General features: G+C 36.2%; 5 protein-coding genes and 1 long non-coding RNA gene across 12 annotated transcripts; 4 read left to right on the top strand and 2 right to left on the bottom strand.

The window, feature by feature from the left end:
• The first annotated feature begins 41 nt into the window (after window positions 1-41).
• LOC101893865 (dnaJ homolog subfamily C member 21) lies at window positions 42-2,445 on the top strand. The gene is made up of 2 exons (XM_005184272.4): window positions 42-764; window positions 821-2,445. The coding sequence occupies exons 1-2, from the start codon at window positions 159-161 to the stop codon at window positions 1,919-1,921; spliced, it is 1,707 nt and encodes a 568-aa protein (XP_005184329.1). The 5' UTR covers window positions 42-158; the 3' UTR covers window positions 1,922-2,445.
• LOC101894039 (LHFPL tetraspan subfamily member 2a protein) lies at window positions 2,170-10,980 on the bottom strand. Of its 7 annotated transcripts, none has more exons than XM_011294533.3 (4): window positions 10,841-10,980; window positions 3,237-3,778; window positions 2,804-2,917; window positions 2,170-2,716 (listed from the first exon to the last, which is right to left on the bottom strand). In XM_011294533.3, exons 2-4 carry the CDS (start codon window positions 3,742-3,744, stop codon window positions 2,574-2,576), a joined length of 765 nt encoding a protein of 254 aa, XP_011292835.1. In that variant the 5' UTR covers window positions 3,745-3,778; window positions 10,841-10,980; the 3' UTR covers window positions 2,170-2,573. The 7 variants fall into 7 exon arrangements, with proteins under 7 accessions (XP_011292835.1, XP_019892566.1, XP_011292834.1 ...); XM_020037007.2 differs by lacking the exon at window positions 10,841-10,980 and adding an exon at window positions 10,623-10,762; XM_011294532.3 differs by lacking the exon at window positions 10,841-10,980 and adding an exon at window positions 8,800-8,998.
• On the top strand, window positions 10,770-13,427 carry LOC101896073 (epidermal growth factor-like protein). The gene is made up of 3 exons (XM_005184284.3): window positions 10,770-11,200; window positions 11,276-11,383; window positions 12,863-13,427. The coding sequence occupies exons 1-3, from the start codon at window positions 10,812-10,814 to the stop codon at window positions 12,978-12,980; spliced, it is 615 nt and encodes a 204-aa protein (XP_005184341.1). The 5' UTR covers window positions 10,770-10,811; the 3' UTR covers window positions 12,981-13,427.
• LOC131806554 (uncharacterized) lies at window positions 11,238-16,095 on the bottom strand. The gene is made up of 3 exons (XR_009344079.1): window positions 15,956-16,095; window positions 14,457-14,580; window positions 11,238-11,370 (listed from the first exon to the last, which is right to left on the bottom strand). It is a non-coding gene; the product is annotated as an uncharacterized LOC131806554 (long non-coding RNA).
• A 36-nt stretch (window positions 16,096-16,131) lies between these two features.
• Window positions 16,132-20,628, top strand: LOC101894334 (troponin C-akin-1 protein). Its single transcript, XM_005184275.4, has 3 exons — window positions 16,132-16,343; window positions 19,728-20,047; window positions 20,144-20,628. Exons 1-3 carry the CDS (start codon window positions 16,329-16,331, stop codon window positions 20,316-20,318), a joined length of 510 nt encoding a protein of 169 aa, XP_005184332.1. The 5' UTR covers window positions 16,132-16,328; the 3' UTR covers window positions 20,319-20,628.
• Window positions 20,629-22,625: 1,997 nt separating this feature from the next.
• On the top strand, window positions 22,626-25,994 carry LOC101896229 (origin recognition complex subunit 1). Its single transcript, XM_011294534.3, has 4 exons — window positions 22,626-23,913; window positions 23,973-24,274; window positions 24,342-25,356; window positions 25,419-25,994. The coding sequence occupies exons 1-4, from the start codon at window positions 22,823-22,825 to the stop codon at window positions 25,900-25,902; spliced, it is 2,892 nt and encodes a 963-aa protein (XP_011292836.1). The 5' UTR covers window positions 22,626-22,822; the 3' UTR covers window positions 25,903-25,994.
• Window positions 25,995-26,054: the final 60 nt, after the last annotated feature.

Below are 26,054 nucleotides of genomic sequence, written 5' to 3'. Positions count from 1 at the left end.
TTTACACATGATAAGCCACCGCCGTTGAAAAAATCATTCTGCTTCGTGGTCCCAATAAATTGTGCTCCTGGTAACCCTGTAAATTTGTTTGGCGCATGGAGGTTCGTCTGGGACACAAGGGTTTCACAGCTTAACAAAGAGAAAGAAAATACGTAACAATGAAATGTTATTACGAAGAGCTTGGCGTGGAACGGGATGCCAACGACACTGACATCAAGACAGCCTACCGAAAATTGGCTCTAAAATGGCATCCGGATAAAAACCCCGACAACTTGGAAGAGGCCAAGGAGCGCTTTCAACTGATTCAACAGGCCTATCTGGTGCTATCCGATCCCCAGGAAAGGGCATGGTACGATAATCATCGCGAACAAATCTTGAGGGGCAAAAATTCCGACTATGAAGACAATTGTTTGGATGTGTTCCAGTATTTCACTGTGTCCTGCTTCAAGGGTTATGGTGATGATAGCAAAGGGTTCTATGCTGTCTATAGAGAAGTATTTGAGAAAATAGCTGCCGAAGATGCCGAATTTATGGACGATGAAATGGACATGGAAAATATACCTTCATTTGGTGACTCCACAAGCAGCTATGAGGAAGTGGTGGGACCGTTTTATGCTTGGTGGAGTGCATATTGCACTAAGAGGACTTACACATGGCTCTGTCCATACGACATTAAGGAAATCAAAGACCGTCGTATTTTGAGGGAAATCGAAAAGGATATGAAGAAGGTTGTCCAGAAGGCCAAAAAAGAAAGAAATGAGGAGGTAAAATTTTTTTTGGCATACAATATTTGCTTTTTCTTATATTAATTTTTTTACAGGTGCGAAACTTAGTATCGTTCGTAAGAAAACGTGACAAACGTGTCCAGGCCTATAAGAAACAACTGGAGGAAAGGGCGGCCTTCAATCGACAAAAACAAGAACAAAATCGCCTTGAACAAATTCGCAAACGCCAGCAGGAATTGGCCGAAATGCGACAAAATATTACGACAAACCAAGGCGATGACTATGAGGAACAACTAAAACAATTGGAACAGCAATACAGCAGCAATGAAGATGATTACTCGGATGAAGAGGAAGATGAGGAAGATTTTGAGTACGAAGACAATGTTGCTGGTGATGGTGCAGATGATGACCAAGATGATAGCTATGAGGAGTTGTTGTATGATGATCTCTATTGTGTTGCCTGCAATAAGGCATTTAAAAATGAAAAAGCCTTTGCCAATCACGAAACTAGTAAAAAACATCGGGAAAATGTTGAAAGACTGAAATTGGAAATGCACGAAGAAGAGAATTTATATCCGGGAGGAGAAGATACCGAGGACAAAGTCGAAGACGAAGAAGAACAAGTTCAGGAAGCAGAGCTGGAGGCGGCACAAGATAATGAGGAAAAGGAAGTCAATGTTAAAAAATCGAAATCCCGCAAATCAAAAAATAAAAAGGATTCAAGAAAATCCAAACTGCCAGTATTGATAAACTCCGACGATGATGTCGAAGAAGATGAAGAGTTAAGCAAACAAACTGCAGGTTTGACTATTAACAAAACCGATGATAACGACGTAGACGACGATGACTGGGATAGCTCAAACAAAAAGTCTGGTAAAAAATCGAAAAATAAAAACAAAACTGCTAAAAATAAATCCGCATCTCAAGAAGCTCCAAATATGGGGGCGAAAGAAGAGAGTTCAAAACAAGAAGAAAACACCCGAGCCACAACAAAATCCAAACCCCAAGAAAATCTGGTGACTCCCAAAAATACAGACAGTGAGAAAACGCAACATATTTGTGTCACATGCAAGTCTCATTTCGAATCCAAAAATAAATTATTCTCCCATCTGAAAATTACAAATCATGGCGTGTACATACCCAAAGCGAAAGCCAGCGATGAGCCTGTCAAAAAGGGAAAAGGAAAGAGAAAATAATGTAAATTTGATACTAAAAACCATTCAGAAGCTAGAAGCTGTGAGGGCTAAAAGTAGATGCATTGTGGAAATGTAAAAATACATTACTTTCGAGAGTAAGTTAATGAATGTATCGAGATTCAAAGTTTTCTAATTTAAAAAATGAAATCTGTAAAATGTAAAAATGTATATCTATTTATTGATCCTAAATAGTTTTTTATATCAAAATTCTTGAAATCAAATTTTAAATTTTGTAGGAAAATAATCTCCATCATTGTAGTGTAGTTTATTGAAATCATAAATGTAAATACGTATAAAAAGCTAAAATAAATTACAGTCAAAAAAGTTTCGTCAACTAAACTAAATCCAAAAAAAAAAGATTCTGATATTCGGCCTATCCACAGGCGCATACATACACATAAGTACAAGAATATTATTATGATACAAATTGATATTTATGTTTCAAAAAGTACGCAGCTTAAGTACACATCGATTTATGCCTATGTGTATACGTATGTATGTAAATACAAACAATAATATAAACATTCGATATTTCTAATGATTTCTTTGAAAAAAGAAAATAAGTAAACAACAAAAAACACTTTGTGTTCTCTTCAGTGATGTCGATGTTTGGTCGTTCGATTTTTGTGACACATTTTCTTCCTTACATCTACTATGGAATACAAACTAAACGATCGCCTCCTTCAACACGCCGTTTAACACGCGTACGCATATTGGACGATTCAGCTTTGAGACTAATGCCTGCACACACAAAACATAAAATAACCCCGGCTATGGCACTGTAAAATGAAATGCCTGAAATTGGACCAAAAGAAAAAAGCATTAGAATCGAATGGGAATCAACCAGACCAATGTGATGTGATGTGGGAAAAACAACCAGACCTAATGAACAGCCAGCTGCATAGAACGGTTCAGCATCCGGACCACAGAGTAGTTGTACCCTAGAAGCGGACCAACCCATGGGATGTAGGAATAAACTCAGCATGACGCTTATGCCTGAAAATTTTAGAAATGAAAAACATTTGTGGAATAATTTAATTTGTAAAAACTGTCTTCATCAATTATACATGACATTAGCTCTGTTCCAGAATCTGCAAAAATGTAACCAATTTTGCAAAACTAGTAGATTCTTGCAGGTTCTGGAACAAAGCGTTTATTTTTCTAATATTTTTTCAATGGGCCAAGAAATTTAAATTTCGAACCTTATCAAAGTAAAAATTATTCAAATATAAATATTAAATATTCAATATATATTATTCAAATATCCTTTGAATGTCGTTAAAGATTTGAGATTTGAATGATTTGACCAACTCACCTGCCGTGACTTGTGCGCAAGCAGTCATATTATGAAGACTTTTTCCAAATATCGATTGCCGACAGCACGATATTAACGTACACAAGACCGTCAACGTCAACAAGACAAAGCCCAATGAAATAAAAAACATTGCCGCCTTCCATGGCGAAGGATATATTTCACTATCGGTGGAAAAACCATCCAAATCAAATGATCCACAATGGAAGGTGAAGTGGTGGCCAGCTTCACGTATGGCTTTACATCGTGTATATATGCCAACTGAGGGATGTCTGTAAGTGGTCGTGGCCGCGGTAGCCAGTGTTTGATTATCGGTGCTGGCTGCATATTTGACAGTTGACAGTGTAATAGCTTGGGCTGTGGGTCCGATTAACCATTTCGGTGTAACAATGGCCGTTACCACAAACATATCTGCTATAAGACTAAGGAGAAACCATACGAGGCTACCTCCGGTTATGATCATATAACACATGATGGAAGTTTTGTGTCTGCTATAATTTGGCTTTGACATTCAGTGCTCATTTCATCGTCGTCGGTTAGTAAACCTGTAAGAGAAAAGAAAACAATTATTTATTTATTAATTCATATTGCATTTTGGGAACTTGGGTCTTGAACTTTCAGGTGTGCTTATTGGGTATACCCGGTTAACACTTAAATTTCACAAAAATAAATGAAATGAAAATATTATACAGGGTGAGATAAAAAAACTGCAACCAACTTCAAACTGCTGTCATTTCTAAGTCATTCCCAGAAAAAAGTTATTCGTGAAGGAATTCAAGCGTGATAGTGTGATTTCTCTATATTTGGCTGGAAAAACCACAAGTGGCTATCGTTAGAGCATTTCAGCATTTAAATGTGAATAAATCGTTTGTGTCTCGTACCATCGCTCGTTACCGTGATACTGGTAGCGTAGCCCGAAGTGAAGGAAGTGGACGGAAGAAAACAGCAACATCAACAGAAATGGTTCGAAAAATAAAGAAGCTACTTGATCGAAACCCGCGTCGCAGTGGCCGAAAAATGGCTCGTGAGCTGAGCATATCGCAATATTCCATTCGGCAAATATTGAAAAATGAGCTCGGGATAAAGCCACTGAAATTCAAAAAATTGCAAGAACTTACACCGCAACAGAAAGAAAATAGACTCAAAAGAGCTAAAGAGTTGCTTCGCATAGCCGAAAGTGGTGAACTTCTCCGATGAGAAAAAATTCTTCGTCCAGCAGTTTGTAAACAAACAAAACAAAATGAATGAAAATGTGCACCTTCGGTTGGCCAACAGAACTTAAGCGCCGGCCATGGTGATGGTGTGGGCTGCCATAACAGCCGATGGTCGCTCTCCGCTCGTATTAATCGACCATGGCATCAGAATAAATGCCGAATAATATCTCGAAAAAATATTCTGGAGGGTGTGTTAAAGCCATGGGCACGCAAACATTTTGGCTGCAGACCTTGGGCATTACAACAGGACTCAGCACCACTCAGTACGCGTCACCCAAGAATGGTTACAAAATGAGGTTCCTCGCTTCATTTCCAGCGCACAATGGCAACCAAAATCTCCGAATACCAATCCGTTGGACTATTTTGTCTGGAGTATTTTAGAAAGCAAGGTTGGCACTAAAATATACCAAAGTGTCGATCACCTCAAGCAAGTTCTTCGCCGGGAATGGGTCAAAATACCGCAGAGCAACATTCGGGCAAGCGTGTGACGTTTTCATTGGCCGTTTGAAGGCCATAATTCGTGTCAAAGTTGACCAATTCGAACAAATCTAAACGTTTTCTAAAATTTGATGTTATTTCCGACATTTTTGCTTTCATTCAATAAAATTAAAAAAAATGTAAATATTATGGCTCTCGACTTTGTTGCATTTTTTCTTTATCTCACCCTGTAATTTAAATAATTATAATATAATTTGAAATTAGTTGATCACGTCGCATTTTCAAATTAAATGTAGACAAACGAAGTCTCAAGATGACTGTAGTTGAACAAATGGAAAGTCACAAGCGTCAGGAGCCTGTTTATTTATGTCGTAAGAAAATGAATGCAAAATAAAAACACCAGGTTTGAGGTATGTTCTATAAAATTTTTAAAAAGCATATCAAGAATTGTTGTTTTTTTATTAACAGGCCCTTATTTACAAAAATCGCAAACGATATTCACCTCAAAATCAGTACATTTTTCAATAACTACGTTCAACACTTAACACATTTTATGCTTCGTATTCCCAAAATTGCTGAGGTTTTCACTTTAACTATAAATATTTCACCACAAAAATCTGTTCCATTTTCCTCTGCTAGGCTATCAATGTAATTTCTTATCTTTTTGTCAATTAAATGAAATCATCAGCACTTTTCTTTGCTCTCGGCGATTCATTCAAGAACAATTTTCAAATAGCAAGCTTGCAAACGATAATGACGAACGAATTGATGTGGTGTTTATCTTGTTCCACATTAAAGCAGTGTAGAAAAAAAGAACACTTGCATTTTTAATTCAATCCAAGAAAACTGCAGTCTTTATCTGATGGTTAAACAAATACACTTACGCACAAAACACACTTCTCTTGAATTTTATAAGATTTTTATTATTTCTTTTTTTTTGTCAATTAATTAGCCATCATTTCTTCAGAAAACAAAAAAGAAGTTCAATAACAAAAAGCACTGCAATTGCATGATTTTGAAATGGTTCCGCACAAACAACCGCACCCCAATGGAATCAGATGGGAAAACAGCAAAACTTTACCAGCCATCGAATTGATGATCGAATAAAATGTAATGTTTTTTTTCCCAATACTGTCGTAGTTGTTGTAACATTTCGGTTTTGGAAGAAAAGCTAAACACAAGCCAACAACACAGCTGCCTATCTGCCTATCTTTATTCCATTTTCTAAACAGCGGAAGCAGCGAAGTACGCTGCTTGCTTGTAATGCATTCTTCATTCGTGTGTATGCCCGTGCATGTTTACGCTGCTCTGCTTTGGGAGTTCAAAAAATTTATTTACAACCACCACCAACACCACCATGGACTACATCTTGCAGCGGCAATAATGCAACTTTATTACAAGCCAATTACACTGAGCGCACAAAGTATACACATAGAGGTTGTGTATCTGGTGTCAAGTTCTTAACCGATTAATGAGAAATGAAATTTGTTGTTATTACTTATGGTTCTGGTACATGACTGAAAATGCAGGGTAAGACAATAAGAGTGACGCTTATTGTGGAGACTTAATGTTATTCCTTTTATACCCTCCACAATTCTATGGAGGGTATATTATTCATTCCGTTTGTAACACCTCGAAATATTCATAATAGACCCTACAAACTGTATATCCATTTCATTTCAGCGGAGAATTCTAAGACTATCTATCGATGTCCGCCTGCCTGTCCGTCTGTGGAAACTACTCTAGCTTCCGAAGGAAATGAAGTAGGTTGATAAAATTTTACTCAAATGTATATTATGTCTGCAGGACTTTTGGTATTGAAAATGGGTCATGTAGGTCCACGTTTTGGTATAGCCCCCATATAATGGTACCTCCCTATTTTCGGTATTTTGGTGATTTAAGCGATATTATTCACCGGAAATGTTTCAAATTTGGTATTTGAAGTTTGTAATGAATACTACAGCCTATGACTGAAAATTGTCCGTACAGGTCCACGTCTTCGTATAGCCCCCATATAACGGACACCCCCTATATTCGGTATTTTCATGATTTTAGCGACATTATTCGCCGGAATTGTCTCAAATTTCGTATTGGAAGATCTTTATGGACACTACAACCTATGACAAAAAATTTCGTATGCAGGTCCACGTCTTCGTATAGTCTCGATAAAACGGTACCTCCCGATATTCGGTATTTTGATAATTTGAGCAACATTATTCATCGGAGTTGTAACAAATTTCGCATTTAAAGTTCGTAATGGGTACTACAGCCTATGCCAAAAAATTTCGTATGCAGGTCCACGTCTTCGTATAGTCCCCATATAACGGCACTTTCCGATATTCGGTATTTTGATGATTTAGCAACATAATTCACTGGAATTATTTCAAATTTCGTATTTGAAGCTCGTAATGGGTACTACAGCCTATGACAGAAAATTGTCTATGCTGGTCCACGTTTTGGTATAGCACCCATATAACGGTACCTTCCAATATTCGGTATTTTCATAGTAGGTCCTATTCTAAGAATTGTGGTAGGCATACTGACTGACCACTGTATGCGATATCTGACCTTAAGATGGGACGTCTGTGTTCCTGACTACTGTAGACCTTGTGAACATGACGAAGAGATAGAGACGATTAAACATCTTCCCTGTTATCCAACAAGAAACGTTGGCTTTTTGCCAGGTGGGAAATAGAAACTCTAACGGTCTTCCCAGACATTGATCCCATCATCACTTACAAGTTTACCAAAGGCATTCCCGTGCTAGGCAGACCAAAATGTCTCCTTCTCGCTTCTGTATCACTCCAATCCCCAAAATGTTGTTTTTTTCTAGGATGAACCCAATGGACCCAAGTGAAGCACTTTCTGAACCCCTGTAGCTACGCATCTTTAAACCAACCAAGAACCATCAACAATTTAAAATTGGATGGATATTAAAAAGAACGGATATATAATATTAGATATTTCAGCGACTTCCAAAATACTAAACAATGGGCGATAACAGCATCTCTAACCAATGCCAGACTACTTTGCAGGAATATAATTATTTGTTTCTACTTTTCAATTAACATTACAATGGCCATAAATTAGCTCAGATTATTCTGTACACCATTTGTAATTAACTTTTTTTTTTATAAAATATTACACAATTTATAGATATTTTTAATAAGTTAAGTAGTCCTACCTATAAAATAAAAGGTTTGACGTGTGGAGACTTTTGCCACCAACTGTTCGTGACACACGCATCTATTCATTCAATAGAAAAAAAGGGGGAGTAAGACCCAAACACAGGCACACAACGCACACACACACACACTCGAAACAACATCATAATTGTAATCATCGTAGTTGCTGTTGTTGTTATTGTTTATTTTGAAGAATGCCTGTGGAAGTAAAATTTTTTTTTGAACGAAAACCATAATAATATTCAAATTAAATGTTCATAAAAAACGCGAGGAGTTTGAGAATAAAATTCATTTATAGCCTAGCTTAGCTGGCAATGGAGAATGGGGAAGAGCTTGGCCACGATCACAATGACATACACAATCAAGCATACATTGCTCCCATGTAAAATTATCAAAAATCCAAAAGGAAATAGCTATTAAAACGAACCAAACTCGGCAAAAAGCTGCAAAATTGGCTTTAAGGTGCGGCAAAGTAACCAGACAGCTGGGGGAGCACTCTTTTTTTATTGGCGCTCATGGCGTTGGTGTTAAATACAGGGAGCCCAGACAAGCGCTAATAAAACACACACTCCACTTATGTTGCATGCTAACAAGACCACCTCACGTACATTAAATATGCTATTTTCCGAAATGGTTATCTTCGTTCCGGGTGTTATTCACTTCAATTTTAAATATACTTTTCAATATTTTTTTTTTTCGCACAAACCATTTAAATAATAAAAAACACACCCACACTAGCAGTTTTTTTTTTTTCTATTTCTCTACCTAAGAAGGTTCTCCATTCAACAGGCAGCTGCTGGATGATTGGAATTCGCGTTGTCTTTTTGTTTTATTTTATTTTGCCGAATTGTTTTGATGAAAAACCAATTGTAAATTTTTGCGGCCGACTTGCTAGAGAATTCAACGGCTACTGACTAACTGACAGACAGTGACTACATCCAGAACCAAACAAACAACAACCAAAGAGCCCAAACGAAACGAAATGCCAACAACATACATAAGTGGAAGTAAAGTTGCTGTGTGGAAGCAATGTTCAAAAGAAAATTGTGAAAAAAAAGTATTAAGACAATGCTTGCTGGGTACTCCAGCCGTTAGTCTGCCAGCCAGTCATCCCATCCAGCGAGCAAAACAGCCAACCACATGTGGTGGTACGGACACACAAGCATACAGCTAATGTTTGAGCTTTTTTGTCTCAGCACTCCCTCTAGTCCGACACAGAATGAAAACGAATTCCCGTATGCGCCCGCGCATTGCACAAATAAAACCTAGGAGCTTAGGAAATACACAGCCGTCATACGCTTTACATTTGCCAAAGTTCTCTTTGCCATCCATTCGTGATCAAATGAAGAGAAATTTGAATGGTCAATATGCGTCTATTCATTTCGGAAGGGGTATTAAGGTGCCTCAAGCTATGGGTGGGAAGTTCTTAAGGTTGAGTAAAAAAAAAATTAAAAAAGTAGTAAGTTTGGCCGGGCCGAACTTTGAATACCCTCCACCCTTGCAACGAATATAAAAGTTTTCGCCAAACAACATTCCCAAAAATTCGGTTAAAATCGTAAAAATGCCGAATATAGCCGTTATATTGGGGTCTATACGAAGACATGGACCTGCATAGGCAACTTTCGTCATAAACCATTACAATATTGAAATATGAAACTTGGAAAAACCGTGAATAATGTAGCTAAAATAGTCAAAATACCGAATATAGGGAGGTACTGATATATGGGGCTTGTACGAAGACGCGGACTTGAACAGACACTCTCCTGTCATCGGCTGTAGATTCCATTACGAACATCAAATACCAAATTTAAATCAATTCCGGTGAATAAGGTCGCTAAAATCAACAAAGTACCGAATATCGGGAGGTACCGTTACATAAGAGCTATACGAAGACGTGGATCTGCACAGACAATTTTCTGTCTTAGGCTGTAGTATCAATTACGAAATTCAAATACCAAATTTGAAACAATTCCGGTGAATAATGTCGCTAAAATCCTCAAAATACCGAATATCGGGAAGTACCGTTATATGAGTTCTATACCAAAACGTAGACCTACATGGCCCATTTTCAATACCAAAAGTCCTGCTAACATAATATACACTTGAGTAAAATTTTATCAATCTACTTCATTTCGTTCGGGAGCTAGAGTGATTTACACAGACGGACGGACATCGCAAAATCGAATAGAATTTTATGCTGATCAAGAATATATATGCTTTGCGCAGTCTAAAATGTATATTTCGAGGTGTTACAAACGGAATGACAAACTTAATATACCCTCCATAGTATGGTGGAGGGTATTAAAAATATGAAAATGAGTTAAAAGCCACATGAAATTCAGCACAACCGAAATCGATGTAAATTTTCATTTATTTGTTTATTTCTTTTGAAATCACCATTAACTGTTACAATTCGTTCGACATTATTAATAATGCAAATAACAACAAAAATTGAGGGTCCCTTGTGGCGAATGCAAATTATAAAAATAAACAATTATGCCGTAATAGTTGAGATAATAAAGTTATGTACATATGGACAATTGAAAACTCACGTATCAGTATATGCGTCTATATGTGTGTTTGCAGACCAAAAACGACAGACTTTCACTATCTTCACATGGAATACCGTCAGACATCGGAAAAAGATAAGCCAAGGCGGCAGTAAAGTTTGAGATTGATCATGAAAAGCATCTTATCGCTGTTATCTTTATGGGCCATAAGTACATTGTTACACACTGAGGATGATTATTAGATGGATTGTAATACTCACCACCACCACCCTGCTCTTGAAGTTCTCAGACAGTATAGCCTACGAACTCAATGATCCGCCGCCACCGTGCTCGGCTTATGAAATGTTAATTGTAAATACCAAACAATGTGTTTCACGTTGTCCCATTCGCTGTATCGATGACAACTGTTTCGAGGATGGTGAATGTCCGTGTGAAAATTCATATATGACATCGTTTGAAAATGGTCTGATATGTGCCCAGCAATGTTTACCAGGGTGTATAGAGGCAGGAGGTTATTGTGCTGGGCCAGATATATGTGTGTGCAAGCATAAAGGTTCCGCATTTGATCCGGTGACAAGAAAGTGTTGGAAGCACTCCATTTTCAGAGACAAATGTCAAGGGTAAAAGAATTTGGTTGCATAACGTAACTACATGGTACAACAGTCATTGCAACGTTTCCATCATCTCTATTTCAGGCGTTGTCTTTACGGCCATTGTAATCACGAGGGAATTTGCACCTGTGCCCAGGGGTTCAGATCAACAAATAATATTTTTGGCCAACTATGTGAACCTGTTTGTAAACAGTAAGAAAAGTACAAATTAATGCGTTTTAACAAATATTTGAAATAGACATGCAAAAATTTACTTTATGCAAGATTTAGAGAGTTGGAGAACTGACAATCCACAATACAGGGTGAGATAAAAAACTACAACAAAGTCAAACGCCATAATTTTTAAATTTTATTGAATGAAAGTAAAAAAATGTGGGAAATAGCATCAAATTTTAGAATAAATTTAGATTTGTTCGAATTAGTCACCATTGACACGAATTATGGCCTTCAAACGACCAATGAGACCGTAACACGCTGCCCGAATGTTGCGGTATTTTGGCCCATTCCCGGCGAAGCGCTTGCTTGAGGTGATCGACACTTTGGTATTTTTTAGTGCCAACCTTGCATTCAAAATACTCCAGACACAATAGTCCAACCGATTGGTATCCGGAGATTTTGGTGGACATTGTGCGCTGGAAATGAAGCGAGGAACCTCAGTTTGTAACCATTCTTGGGTGGCGCGTGCTGAGTGCGATGGTGCTGAGTCCTGTTGGAATGTCCAAGGTCTGCGGCCAAAATATTTGTGTGCCCAAGGCTTTAATACAACCTCCAGAATATTTTCGCGATAATATTTGGCATTTATTCTGATGCCACGGTCGATTAATACGAGCGGAGAGCGACCATTGGCTGTTATGGCGGCCAACACCATCATCATGGCCGGCGCTTGAGTTCTGGTGGCCAACCGAAGGTGCACATTTTCAGTTGACCTCTTTGCCAAGCAAACACGATCATTTTGTTTGTTTACAAACTGCTGGACAAAGAATATTTCCTCATGGGAGAAAACCAAATTCGGCAATTCACCACTTTTAGCCAATCGAAGCAACTCTTTAACTCTTCGGAGTCTATTTTCTATCTGTTGCGGTGTAAGCTCTTGCAATTTTTGGAATTTCAATGGCTTTACACCGAGCTCGTTTTTCAATATTTGCCGAATGGAATATTGCGATATGTTCAGCTCACGAGCCATTTTTCGGCTACTGCGACGCGGGTTTCGATCAAGTCGGTTCTTTACTTTTCGCACCATTTCTCCTGATGTTGCTGTTTTCTTCTGTCCACTTCCTTAACGTCTGGCTACGCTACCAGTATCACGGTGCGGTAACGAGCGCTGGTACGAGACACAACTAATTTATTCACATTTAAATGCTGGCGTGCTCTAACGATAGCCACTTGTGGTTTTCCAGTCAAATATAAAGAAATCACACTATCACGCTTGAATTCCATGCTTTTTTACGCTTGTAAACAATATAATGAGCTACCACTGAAATTATTTTAACAGCTATCGGACGAGTGGCTTAGAAATGACAGCAGTCTGAAGTTGGTTGCAGTTTTTTCATCTCACCCTGTGCAAGTTTCAGCCAAACTAACAGAATACAATTTTTAAACATTTGAATCCCATTGATAACATATAATATTGAATAAAATTAAATAAAACTGTTTTTATTAATTGATTTCCAGAAAGTGTGGACCTCGTGGCTATTGTTTTTTACCCAACATGTGTGCCTGTCGTAAAAAACACGAACACTATGGACCAAATGGTTTATGTTATCACGACGATGTTGACTATATATTTTAAAGAACTGAATTTCCCTTAATAATATTTGGAAAGAATACATATAGCTTTTAAATCATAAAATGCTCGGATGATACTTTAAGCAAACAGAAATCTACACTTGCCGCCAAATTAAGAGCGTTTTTAGGCATTCTTATACAAATAAAGTAATTATAGTACAAATATAATTTAATTTTTAAATTGATGATGCAGAACCACACGCATAATGAATAATGTACACATCCATGTTTATCTACCTATATTTATTCTATTTATTATCAATTGTATTTTGCTGTGCAAATTCAAACATATCAAAATACGTTTAAGTGACATTTTTCATAAGCTTTTTTCTAACTGCGAAAATTTGTGTGCTTACAGTTATCAGACATATTTTGATTTTAAGATATGTTCTGAGTAGTAAGAATAAATCTGATTTCATTTCATTTGTTTCATTCAATTCAATATAAAAAAGCCAACATGGCCAAAATCTTATATTAACACAGCCTATAACAATATTAATCTAAGAAAAAAACTAAATAAATAACAAAAATAATCAACGAATAGTAATATATATACAAAAAAAAAAATAATAATAATTTAAATTTAGTAGCAATTAGATCCTCAGATTTTGTAAAATAAATCAAATTGTAAATTTTATTTAATTAAATACTTGTAGGATTATTCTGTAACTTTTTAACATTATTACTCATTGTTAATCCTATTTGTTTGTTCTGTATTTGTTCGATTAAAATTACAGAATGTGACTACTGATTGGCTATATTTAATCGACTTATTAAAATATTAGTTTTATTAAAATATCTATGGTCCTAAACCATGTGTCGTTTTCTATAATTCCTCTAATTTATTTATATGCCAATATGCTATACCTTATCTACCTGACCATGTTAAGTTTCTCTTAAAACGCTGTTGTCTTCTCTTAACCACAATGTCTATGAAACTCTCTTCTCACTGGCATTTCCCTCCCTTACTAAAACATGTTGTTATGAAAATGAAATAAAAACAAAATGAAAGTTTAGCCGCTTAATAGGGTGTGAGACAAGTGCCACGCTATATTTCTCTGGTGTTCTCCATTGATTTTGCTGGGTCATCAAGTTCTTGGAACACATTACATTATAAATTTATATTATTTTTATCATAATAGCAATTTGTTGCGAAGCAAGTGAGACGTCTGGAAAACGGCAAAGATAACCACCTCTTCTCCCCTTGTTGTATTCTTTCTAAGCATTATGTAAAATGTTAGAATAGTTTTATATGAATTATGCAAAACATAAAACTAAAGTTTCCTTATATGTCTCAAGAGAGAGAGGGAGAGAGGGAGAAAATCATAACGAGAAGATAATTTGTTCACATTACTCTCCGCAAAATGATTGGGATATTATGAAAATGTGAATAAAAACAAAAATACAATTTTACAGCGTTGACTTCTATGGCGCGTGCAAAAGCTGCTTACATATGTATATACAACTTTTATATACCTACATATATTTTGTATTAAACACATTTATTGTTTACAATTGTCTTCCATTTTGTTTATGGCAATATTTTGTTGTTGGTTGGTTTCCAAACCGGTAAAAACATGCGACAATGTTTGCGTTGCTTTGTTCTGAAAATACATAAAAACTTAAAATATACAGCAGACGTCAATAAATAGTAAGTACTTTAGCTTGCAAAGTAATTTGTTAACAAAGAGAAAATTGTATTGTGGAATATGGGATAAATAGACTACTTGAAATATAAATGATGGTAGTAAAATATAGGTAGACGCATCGATACATCTGCTGGGACAATGAACTATCAAACCAATTTTTGAATTGAAAATGTTGAATGAAAAATTATTTAAATTTGTAAAAATTGTTGAAAAACGCGAATTATAATAACATCCGAATGACGTCGTATAAGAAAACATATAAATATACTTATAGTTGAAAAAAAAAACATTTAACATTTTTTTACATATCAATGTTCCCAAGCGTTGATGCATCTAACTGTATTCTTCTAACATGCTATAAACTCAGCAGTTTTTGCTCCATTGTGATTTGCATTTCAAATTACAATTATGTTTTGACAAAAAAAATGATGTTTTACTTTAGCATTGTCTTCAAATAAAATTGAGAGATCCGGTGTTGTAGTCCCACCAAAACTTTGGCTAATATAGCCTTCTAATAGTCCCTGCTCTCAGAACAAATAAATTTCCTATTTTCCCCCGAGTACTGAATACAAAACTCTTTACTTAATTGTTTCAAATCTATTTTAAATTTCTTTTTAGGTACAATTTTTTTATATAAATTTCACTTTACGGAAAATTTTTGCACGGACTGTTAGTTGACGTACGCAGTATTTTTAGTATATAACTAGATGTACATGTGTATGTGCGAAGAATTGTATACAAATGAAGTAGGTATGACGTGACGCAATTGCGCGTCGTGCCGACAGATGAACTGAAGATATCCACGTCTCCCTTTATGTAAAAATTTGAGAAGGATAACAGCAAAGCAATTTTTAAATGTCTTCCCAAAACATTGCTGTTTTTTTTTTGTTTTGCTATCTTTTTTTACTACCTTTTGTTCTTCTACAACTAAGTTAAATAGAACGCAATATCAAACCAAAAAAAAAAAAGAAGTGTGTTCGATTCTAGAAAATATTTCTGTGATCAATTCGATACATATACAAATGTATGCATGTGTTATACGTATAAATTAAGTATGTACACATGTGTATATACAAATGTTTTGTTAAACCAAAAAAAAACCTATCTCGATTTTAAACTTTAAAAATATGAGACAATTTCAAAGGCAATGCATTTTTTGTTTTGGAAACACACAAAAGGAGACAAGCCCCTCTGTAAGTTGCACCACAACAAGTTGTGGTGTAAACAGAAACTTGTCTTTTTGTATGGGAGTAACATCTCCGGTCCAATCTTCTTTTAGTTAATTGCCTATTGTGGGCTTTTTTGTTACCGCTGCTATCGCTGCCATTACCTCTGTCGGCACTAGTCACCAGACCACATTTCTCTCAGGCCGTGGTTAGTGTGCTCTCTTTATCTTTTCACTGTCGCCTCTCCTCGCGCCAAGCAATGACAACCAACAGCCATGCCAGACACACACAGACATTAGGAGGCATAGCCTTACCAAATTTGTATTCAGTTGAAGTCCAACTCTCCATAGGTACACATCTGGTTTTGTAGCAGCAAGGTGGTTTCAGCGCGTAAATTCCAATTCGATATCTATACACGGAGGAGAAGCAGAAGAGAACAAATACATATTATTAAAAACTGATTTTGAAACAGATTTCAAAATATAATTTTGCATTAAATACTTAATTTGCTTCCGTCATTAATCAATTAAAAACAAAATGTGCAATCTAAGGGTAAGTTTTTGTTATTTTTGTGTAATGTGTGCCTAATTTCTGTTGGTTTATGTGAAAGTGTGCTTTGGCGTGTTTGCTTAGTGGTCCTTAAAGGATATTCAGGTCACAAGTAATGTTGAGGGCAGAAAAGTAAAAGAGGTTTTTAGAATATCTTAAGGGCATATATCGAGTTTAACTGGGTGGCACACGAAGACGATCTTCAACTGTTATGTAACATGTTGTATTATCTTTGCAACGGCAACAGCAGCAACAACAACAACATTAAATTAAAATACAACAGGGTCTAAAGGGACTAAACACCATTTATTGCAGGTCAGGTAGAAAAAAAGGACAATTTTCTGTCCATTTTTGGAAGAATATAAAAATAAAAAAACAATTCTGGCCATTCTTTAGAAGTGTATGAAACTAAAAACACATTTGGATCCCCCGCAAAGTGAAAACAATAGTTAATTGTGTTCCCAAAAACGTGTTTCGAAATTAGGCAAAGTATTTTATGACGGAGATCAAATCCCTTCTTTACATAATCAACTGAATGAAGGTAAAGGGAAATCTGATAACTAAATTTGGAATTTAAAGGAGTTTTCATGTCGTTGATAATTTTAATGGGAATATTTGTGCCCTCATCAAGTCGAGATATTTCAGGTTATGTTTTAAAATGTATTTTGTCTCCGCCCACATTAAATTGTATAATGGGTGTAAGCTATCTGGATCGAAGCCACTCTAGGATATCCCCAAATAAATTAAAGCCTTGCTAACAGCTTATATTTGATAGAATTTCTAATCAATTGTTGTTGCCATTCATTCATTTTGGGCCAAATTTATAATCCATCTTCTAATTTATGTGCCGATAATCGAAATGTGTTTGAAGACATAAAAAAAAATAATAATCATGGTGGGTGTTCCTCTGACTTTCCTTTTTGATTGCAAAATAAAGATCAATTGGCTCTTTATTTAAAATTATTGATAAGGCAATTTCCATAATATTAAGTAATATGCTTGCAAGATTCTTGACCTACAACGATGACAAGTAAATAAACAATTGGCATTTCTTAAAAAAAAATTATATAATATTTATACGCACAAATAAATATTCTGCATCGAACTCAAAACCGATCTCAAACATGAGGCAATGAAGAATATTCTCCATTATCATTTTCAATTGATGTTGTATGGCACGAATAATGAAAAAAAATCATTTGGTATCTGAAATGAATTATAAATATATAGGGCTTTTTTGTGTTATATGTAGGTACGTACATCGCTTAAGAATATATATCGATTGTTATCATAATATATTTAGACCACTAAAGGCGTTGCGTTTTCATTAGCATAGAAAGTCTATTTTTATACCACTTTCCACACGACAATTTTTTGCGTGAATATTTCTTGACACGTCATTGTCGGCACATTGTGAGGCTTTTGACAATTATGAATCGAAACCATACGCTCAAATGAAATATTGGTAAAATATTTTAGTGATCGTTGAAGGTATAAGACAGCCAATTAACAAGGATCTGTATTTGTCAAGCTTTTATCCTCAACTTATTTCAAAAATCTTCAATGTGATGTTAAATGTTGATGCCACGAAGCAACTTACATTTGAAATAACCAGACAGAATCTATTAAAAAATATTTTTTCTGTTCCCAAATAGCATCAAATTTTAGTATAAGTTTAGATTTGTTCGAATTGGTCACCTTTGGCAAGAATTATGCCCTTCAAACGGTCAATGAAACCAGTGGCTTAGAAATGACACCAGTCTGTAGTTGGTTGCAGTTTTTTCATCTCACTCCGATATGAAACTTTTATTTAAATTAAAAGTTTTCTTCCAACATCTGGTCTAAACTGTTCGGAACTGCAAGTTTGTAAAACTTTTTACTGCGATAGCCGATTCTCCCTTAATGATGTTGAGAAAAAAATTGTAAAACCAGTAGGTTTTTGCAGTTTCTGGAACAGAGCTATTTTAGTTATCTGCATTTTTCCTTAAATTCGTTAATAACCATTTAAGCTAATAATAAACATGTGTTAATTATTCAGTACTGCAACACGCAGAGGTGGTAATTTTCTTCAGGAGAACCCAATAAACATCAATATGTTCAATTTACTGTGGCATTTAACATTTACAAAATTGCAAGATAGACAATTTTCCCTTCAAGTCATTGTTATGCATTCAGAACGACGTATAGCACGCAATCATTGAACTCCATATTTATGAAAAAATGCATGCAAGCAAAAATTAAATGACTTGATTGCTTCAATGTGGCCGTAATTCATTTGTTTCCGTTTTTTCGTAGGTATGAGTAGCAAATGACTAGGAAAAAATATTCGTTGATTGGTTAATGTAGATTTTTATTTGGGCGAAATTGTTGTCATTCCGAAACTTGAATCAGCTTTAATAGAATTAAACTAATTTACGACAAATAAAACCCCGTTTATACTTAAGACAAATGTCAGATTCAAATTCATCTAATGTTGAACCTTACTTCTCATGATAACTCCCTCCCCACAATAAAGAATTTGGGAAATACATACCTATTTACATAATCTTTTAACCATTGGAATTCATCCACAATGCATTCCGAAATTTGCAAATATAAAATAACAATACCTACCTATATAAAATACTTCAACATCTGATAATCTGCAATAATAACACCACCATAAGGTATATACCGCGATAAATGACAAAAAATACCCCCCGGGTTTTAGTATGTCTATCACAACAGTTTTGTTTGATTAGCACAGTACTATATATAGACAAAAACAACAAATAAACAATATTTTATAATATATAAATATATATATACACATGTGTGTGTTGCGCGATTTATCAATATTAAAAACTGCAAAAAAAAAAACAAAGTAATGCCAAAACTTCATTCAAATTTAGTTCTTATCAGTTGGGCATAAAATGTACTATATTTAAAAGAAATTTCAGATGTTTGGTTGAGGCGCGTGTATGATAGGCAAGTGGAATTTTTTCGTTTCCCTTGACTGTAGACACGTAGAACAGGCTCCGTTTGTGTGTATAGAAATATATATGTATATATGTCTTTTGCTACTTTGTTCTTGTATTATGTGGCTACAACAAAAACAATAATTGTTAAATTGATTTAAGACATTTAAGAGATTAGCATCAAAAGCCACACAGTGCGAACATTCGGGCCAATTTATTGTATGTACGTTTAGTAATTAATTATAGATAAGGCGCCATAAGGTGTTAGATTTTCAGAGCCCCGATTTTCTGAGAGACAAATTTAATTAGCACAGTCATTGGAAATCTATTTTTGGAATTGTATTCTATTAATGGCATCATTTTGTCTGCTACGTTTTTGTCAATACGTTTTGAATTTAAACATGTTTTCTTACCTATTCTCCAATTTTAGAAAGCCGCATCTGCTCTACACAAACTTTTCGTATATGGTGGACTTAAATACGGACAGCCCAGTCACTCCATATTGGCCAATGATGCCAATGGATTGGCCAAATTCTGGTGCAGAGCTACAACAACCGAAAAATATCCATTGGTTATCGCCACCCGTTATAACATTCCATTTTTGCTCAACAAACCGGGTTTGGGTTATTATGTAACTGGTGAAATTTATGAGGTCGATGACAAAATGTTGAAGTCCCTGGATAACCTTGAAGACTGTCAAGATATTTATGTCAGAGAAATGCGTGATATGAACATTGGAGTGGGTGAGGGGTAAGTGTCAATGCAAATACATACATAGCTTCATATCATGGTACATGATTCTACATACTTAACATTAATATTACTCATCTTATTTTTTATTATCAGAACCGTTCCCTGTTATGTGTATCTGCTGAATAAATATCCTGAGAAACTTTTGAATCTTCCCTTCTTGTCGAGCTATGAAAATGGACCTGCCCATCCCTATGTTATGCGCAACAAACGCCACCACAAACATCCCCCCAATGAAGACTTGTCCTACAACACCACTGCCGCTGCTTAAACGTGACATGTTTTGTCATCTGTATATTTATGACTCACTCAAGTGAACTCTACCATCTTCCATCAGAGATCATTGTGTTATTCCGGATCTATTGGTTATATAGTTTTTTTAGCCGTACGCAGGACATGCTCATAAGTTTAGTGAATAAGAATTATTTTTAACTTTCGAAAATTTGTGATTCGAAATGCATTTTTACATTTGTAGAAATAGAGATCATCGTAGTATCGCGTATTTATGTATAAATATATATATGTATTGATTGCATTTTCCAAAATACTGGACCCAACAATAAAAACAACTTACATTTAAACTTGTGTCCTGATTTCATTGGCTTCACTTTGGTTCACTAAGAAAAATTTAATTTATAGGAGAATAAGTTCATCGATATCATTCGGATTTACATACCTAGATATATGGATTGACATTTTTCCATGTATTGGGCAAATAGCAAGCAGACATCTACACCATAAAGTGGGGGTATTTAAAAGGAATTTTTGCGTATTTTTTATTTCCAGACATCATTAAATATCAGCAATATTAACATCTAACATGTAAGTCTTCAAAATAACACTATAGCTATAGCTATATCTGAATCGATCTTCACCAAATTTGACGTACTTGTTTCTAGGAGTAATTTAGTCGGAATTTCCAAAATTCAGTTAATTTGGGCCGATATCAGCCATTTGATGCCCTATTAACCCGAAATCAGTTGAAGATATATATGGGAACTACAACTAAATTTGCAAGATTTGGTTTTTTGGATTTGGTTTCAATACCTTATAACTTAAACCTTTGTGCTACATTTCAAAGCTCTTGACTAAATAAAGTGGACTATATCGTGAACATCGCTATATCGTACTATAACTTTTTTCTGATCAGGAATATATATATGTGATGTACAATAAAAGGCAAATCGGACGAGGATATATATGGGAGCTATATCTAAATTTTGACAGATTATCTCCAACAATTTCAATAGGGTTCGTCCTTGGGCCAAACAAATGACTTGTGCAAAATTTCGTCTGGATCGGGTAATAAATGCGAACTGTAATTTGTTGACAAAAATATATGGACGGACGGACGATAAATCGACTCAGAATGTGATTCTATGCAGATCATCAAAAGGAATTATGGGTCTTCTTGTTTGTTCCTTTTGCCCGTTAAAAAACGCAAATTACCCTTCTCCTTCACAAATTTCCAATTTCCGATAACCTAACCCGGGATTAAAACCCGTCTTTTGGGGCGTTTGGAGTAATACTTTCCTGGAATCAGGGTACAAATAAATACAGCTGGAAAAAATATCATCGAGTTGCTGGAGACACATATATGGCCCATGGACCATTAATCCATTAATTGTTTTTTTATCCACGCATTGGAGGTTATGTTGGCGGTCGGGTTTGTTTTATTGTTTTTTTTAGTTTTTTAAATCACGCACAATCCCAAATCACACATATTCACATTTGTTCTATTTGTTTCTAGATATTTATGATATTTATATTTATATTTTTATACGAAATTAAATAATTAATAAATTAAATCAATTGAATGAATAACCAACCGACGCCACCGAGAAAAGAAAAAAAGTGAAGTAACGAACAAAGGACACTACAATATGGCAACACTGAAAAGATAGACAGCACAGAGAGAAATCGATAAAATAAAGATATGACATGCAAATCTTTATTCGAGTTAACTCTGACAAATGACCATTCACAATTAATTCGACTATAAAAAAAAACATACATTAAATTGATAGGTATTTTTTTTATATTCTTGGCTTAATATGTCATTTTTATTTGTTTATGTATGTGTTTTCTTTTCAATAACAAAAAAATTGTTCAGAAAATATTCAAATTCGGGTGTTTCAAAATGTTTATTTCAACGTATGCATCGACAAAATCTAGAGTTTTTGTAGCGAAATAATCCTTTAGAAATATATAGAATATGATTTTAAGTGTTGACCTTTCATTTAGTTATCGCGTTTTTTAATTATTTATTCAAAATAAATGCAACAAGTTGTTTGATTTTTTATTGTTTTGATACTAATTCTGACATTACAAGCCAAATATGTAGACCTCTATACTTGCAATTTTTTCAAAGTTGACCTACCTTCTCTTCATTGTAATGATTTAATTTGCTTATTTTTATTCAAAACAGAGATTTTTATAAAACGCGTTTCTCAGATTGACAGATAGACACTTGCTATGTGATCGCCAATGTAAACCTATTGTTAAGAAATGTAATTGATAGTGTGTACACCACTTAACACGCAACGACGTTGTTTTGGCGCGAAATTGCACACACAAACAAACAAACATCGCATTCCAACACAAAGCAGATGTTGATTGTGTCTCTGCCTGAAAAAACGAAAGAAGTAGAAGTCTGAAAACACGCTGAAGTTTCACAAATAAATAACTAAATAACCACCGATCAAGCAGAGTAAAATTTGCTTAGCTTTTAAATTTAATTTAGTACACTGTTTTTTTATTGGTATCCACTAAAAAATGGTGTTAAAGCAAATCGAAGCAGCGAATGCTCCCATTGTTAAATGGATTGGAGCGCACGATCCACTTGTTACTGTCGATCATTTGCAACACAAAAACGTTTATTTTTACGCCAAGTGTATTATCGGACCGCTCACTTTAAGTGTGGGAGACTTTGTCCTAGTGTCTAATGCTGATTCCGCCTTTCCAGACACTGAAGAGGGCTGTGACATCGCCAAAATTCTCTATCTGTACGAGCTGAGGGAAGTACTCCCGGATAAGGATCCGTGTCGGGCTGTAGTTCAATGGTATTCACGTCCGGAGTGTATTCCACACAAGCACTTCGATGATGACACAATTTGTATTGATTTTAATGCCGAGGTTATTGAGGAACACAGACCGTATGACGCAGACATTTCTTTAGAAACGATTCATCGTAAATGCAGTGTTATTTGTGGTTCATCGGAAAATTCCGCTGCTGGCCTTTTGCAAGGATTTAACGCTAAACGCACAAATTGTCCAATGTTTGTGTGCCGTTATAAATTTATTAAAGTTAAGAATTCGTACCGCCTTGAGCCTCTGCAGTTCTCCAATGAAGATGTAGCAGCGGCTGGAGAACGTGGTCGAAGAAGATCGACGGCAGCTATACCAACAGAATCTAAGGCTTCATCAGCCAAAAAACCTAGGCGTTCCTGTGCCACAAGTGACGAAGGCCGAAAAAGACGCTCCTCTGTTAGTGCCAACAACCCTCTGGAGTTCGTAGACCTTGCTTATTTCAATGAAGAAAACAAAGTATCTCCAATTAAAATTATTGGTGGGCGAAGTGTTGTCCGCCTTTCGGCCAAAAAGAAACAGTCAACAGGTGAAAAGTACAAAGGGGAAGATGAAATAAATGCCAACTACTTGCCAGCTTCCCCATTGGCAGAACAGAATATTAAAGTCACACCCAGATCCAGAGCAGCTGCCGCAAAGAGAAACCTTAATCTTAGTTTGGATAATGGAGCTGATACTACAGCAGACTCTGACTGTCTAAACTACTCAATTGTAAAAGGGACACCAGATCGAACGGACCCTCCAAATGAGATGAAGATAAAGCTAAGGTTGTCAGAGAGGTAATACTGAAATTCTTTCGTCTTGACCTGTTTACATTTTTATTTGCTCTTCCTTTTAGGAGACGATCCACACGATTATCCTCGATGGAAGAAGATCCCTTGGCCATACGTCCCGAATTAGAATCCGAATTGAGAGAGGTTAAACATAAAGACTCCCAGCCGCAGACCCCTTCTAGAAAATCCAAGCTTGCTTCCGAAAGTACACCATCAGCTAGGAAGAAAAGTGAAGCCCAAAAAAAGGTTCAAAATGCGGATGATATTTACCACACTCCGACAAAAAAGGCCAAAGAAACGACAGCAGAGGGTACTCCATCGCAAAACCGCCGAAAGAGTATACTTAAATCGGCCACTACTAGATTAGGTATGGTATAATATGAAATGTTAATTTTTAATTCATATCCATACAAGGTCCCCTTTTTATATTACAGCTGAAGGTACACCCAGAAGGAGCATACAGCTGTCCAGCATTGTTGAGCAGAGGGTTTTCAACGATGATGATATAATAAACACACCAAAACGTTCCAAGGCCAGGAAAAGCATAGCACTACCTGTGGTCGATAATGTCAAAACTACGGAGGATGATGAGGAATACACACCCAAGAAGACCACACAGAAAACACCTTCGAAAGGACGAAGAAGCACAACCAAGGCCACTGAAGCTCCAGCAACACCTAAAACGCCCTCACAGAAACTTAAAATGATACGATCGGGAGAAATCAAACCTACCTTGGAAAAGCGCGACTCTTTAGCTGGCTCTGAAAAAGGGAAAACTGATTTGCAAATAGCTCGTGAGCGATTGCACGTCTCTGTAGTGCCCAAAAGTTTACCCTGTCGCGAGAAGGAATTTGATAACATTTACACTTTCCTGGAAGGCAAAATTCAAGATCAATGCGGGGGTTGTATGTATGTGTCTGGAGTGCCGGGTACTGGAAAAACCGCCACCGTCACGGGTGTTATACGAATGCTACAGCAGAGAGTGGCTGAAGATGATTTGCCGCCATTTGATTTTTTGGAAATAAATGGAATGCGTTTAACAGAACCCCGCCAAGCGTACGTGCATATATATCGGCAGCTAACTGGGAAAACAGTTTCGTGGGAACATGCCCATGCTTTGTTAGAGAAAAGATTCACCACACCCGCTCCGAGACGTGTTACAACCGTTTTACTAGTAGATGAATTGGATATATTGTGTAACCGGCGACAGGACGTAGTATATAATCTGCTAGATTGGCCAACCAAGTCTGCAGCCCGTCTAGTTGTGGTAACTATAGCCAATACTATGGATCTGCCAGAACGTTTGCTAATGGGAAAGGTGACATCACGTTTGGGTTTGACACGTTTGACCTTCCAACCCTATACTCACAAACAGCTGCAGGAGATCGTAACAGGTCGTTTACAGGGTTCCGAAGCGTTTAAGGGCGATGCTGTACAGTTGGTTGCGAGGTAAATATACTAAAGTGTACTATGCGAGATAAATTTTTTGAAACATACTCTTATTTTTCTAGAAAAGTTGCTGCGGTATCCGGCGACGCACGTAGAGCTTTAGATATTTGTCGTAGGGCTACAGAAATTGCAGACGCCGCCGCGTCTAAAGCGGCGGAGAAGGGCTCCAAGGATACTCAACAATGTGTTAATATGTTACATGTGCAGCAAGCCCTCAACGAAATGATTTCAAGTGCCAAAGTCCAGGCAATCAAGAACTGTTCACGGTTGGAACAGATTTTCTTGCAAGCTGTGGTCGCAGAAGTAACTCGTACAGGGGTCGAAGAAACCTCATTCATGGGTGTTTATACACAAATTGAAACCATTGCCGCTTTCATGGGGGCCGCTACACCAACACCTGGTCGGGCTTTACGTATCTGCGCCAAACTGGGTTCGGAGCGTTTGCTTATTTGTGAACATTCTCGGAATGATGTTTTCCAAAAAATTCTACTCAACGTCAGTATGGATGACATACACTACGCCTTAAAGGTTAACAATACAAACTGATCAGAATCCCATTTTATTTCCCTGGTTTATGGCTCAACAGCTGTTTATTTGAATTTTATTTTTAAACCAGATATCCGCATTATTGCCAGTATTGTTTCTTTGGCTCATCTCCTTACTCGATATATTCACTATTTTTTTATCCCCAAACTATA

Source organism: Musca domestica, unplaced genomic scaffold (assembly GCF_030504385.1).
Source record: "Musca domestica strain aabys unplaced genomic scaffold, Musca_domestica.polishedcontigs.V.1.1 8, whole genome shotgun sequence".
In the NCBI taxonomy this organism is placed as follows: Eukaryota; Metazoa; Arthropoda; class Insecta; order Diptera; family Muscidae; genus Musca; species Musca domestica.
The sequence above is the reverse complement of the archived record's forward strand: the minus strand, read 5'-3'. Positions and strand labels throughout refer to the sequence as shown.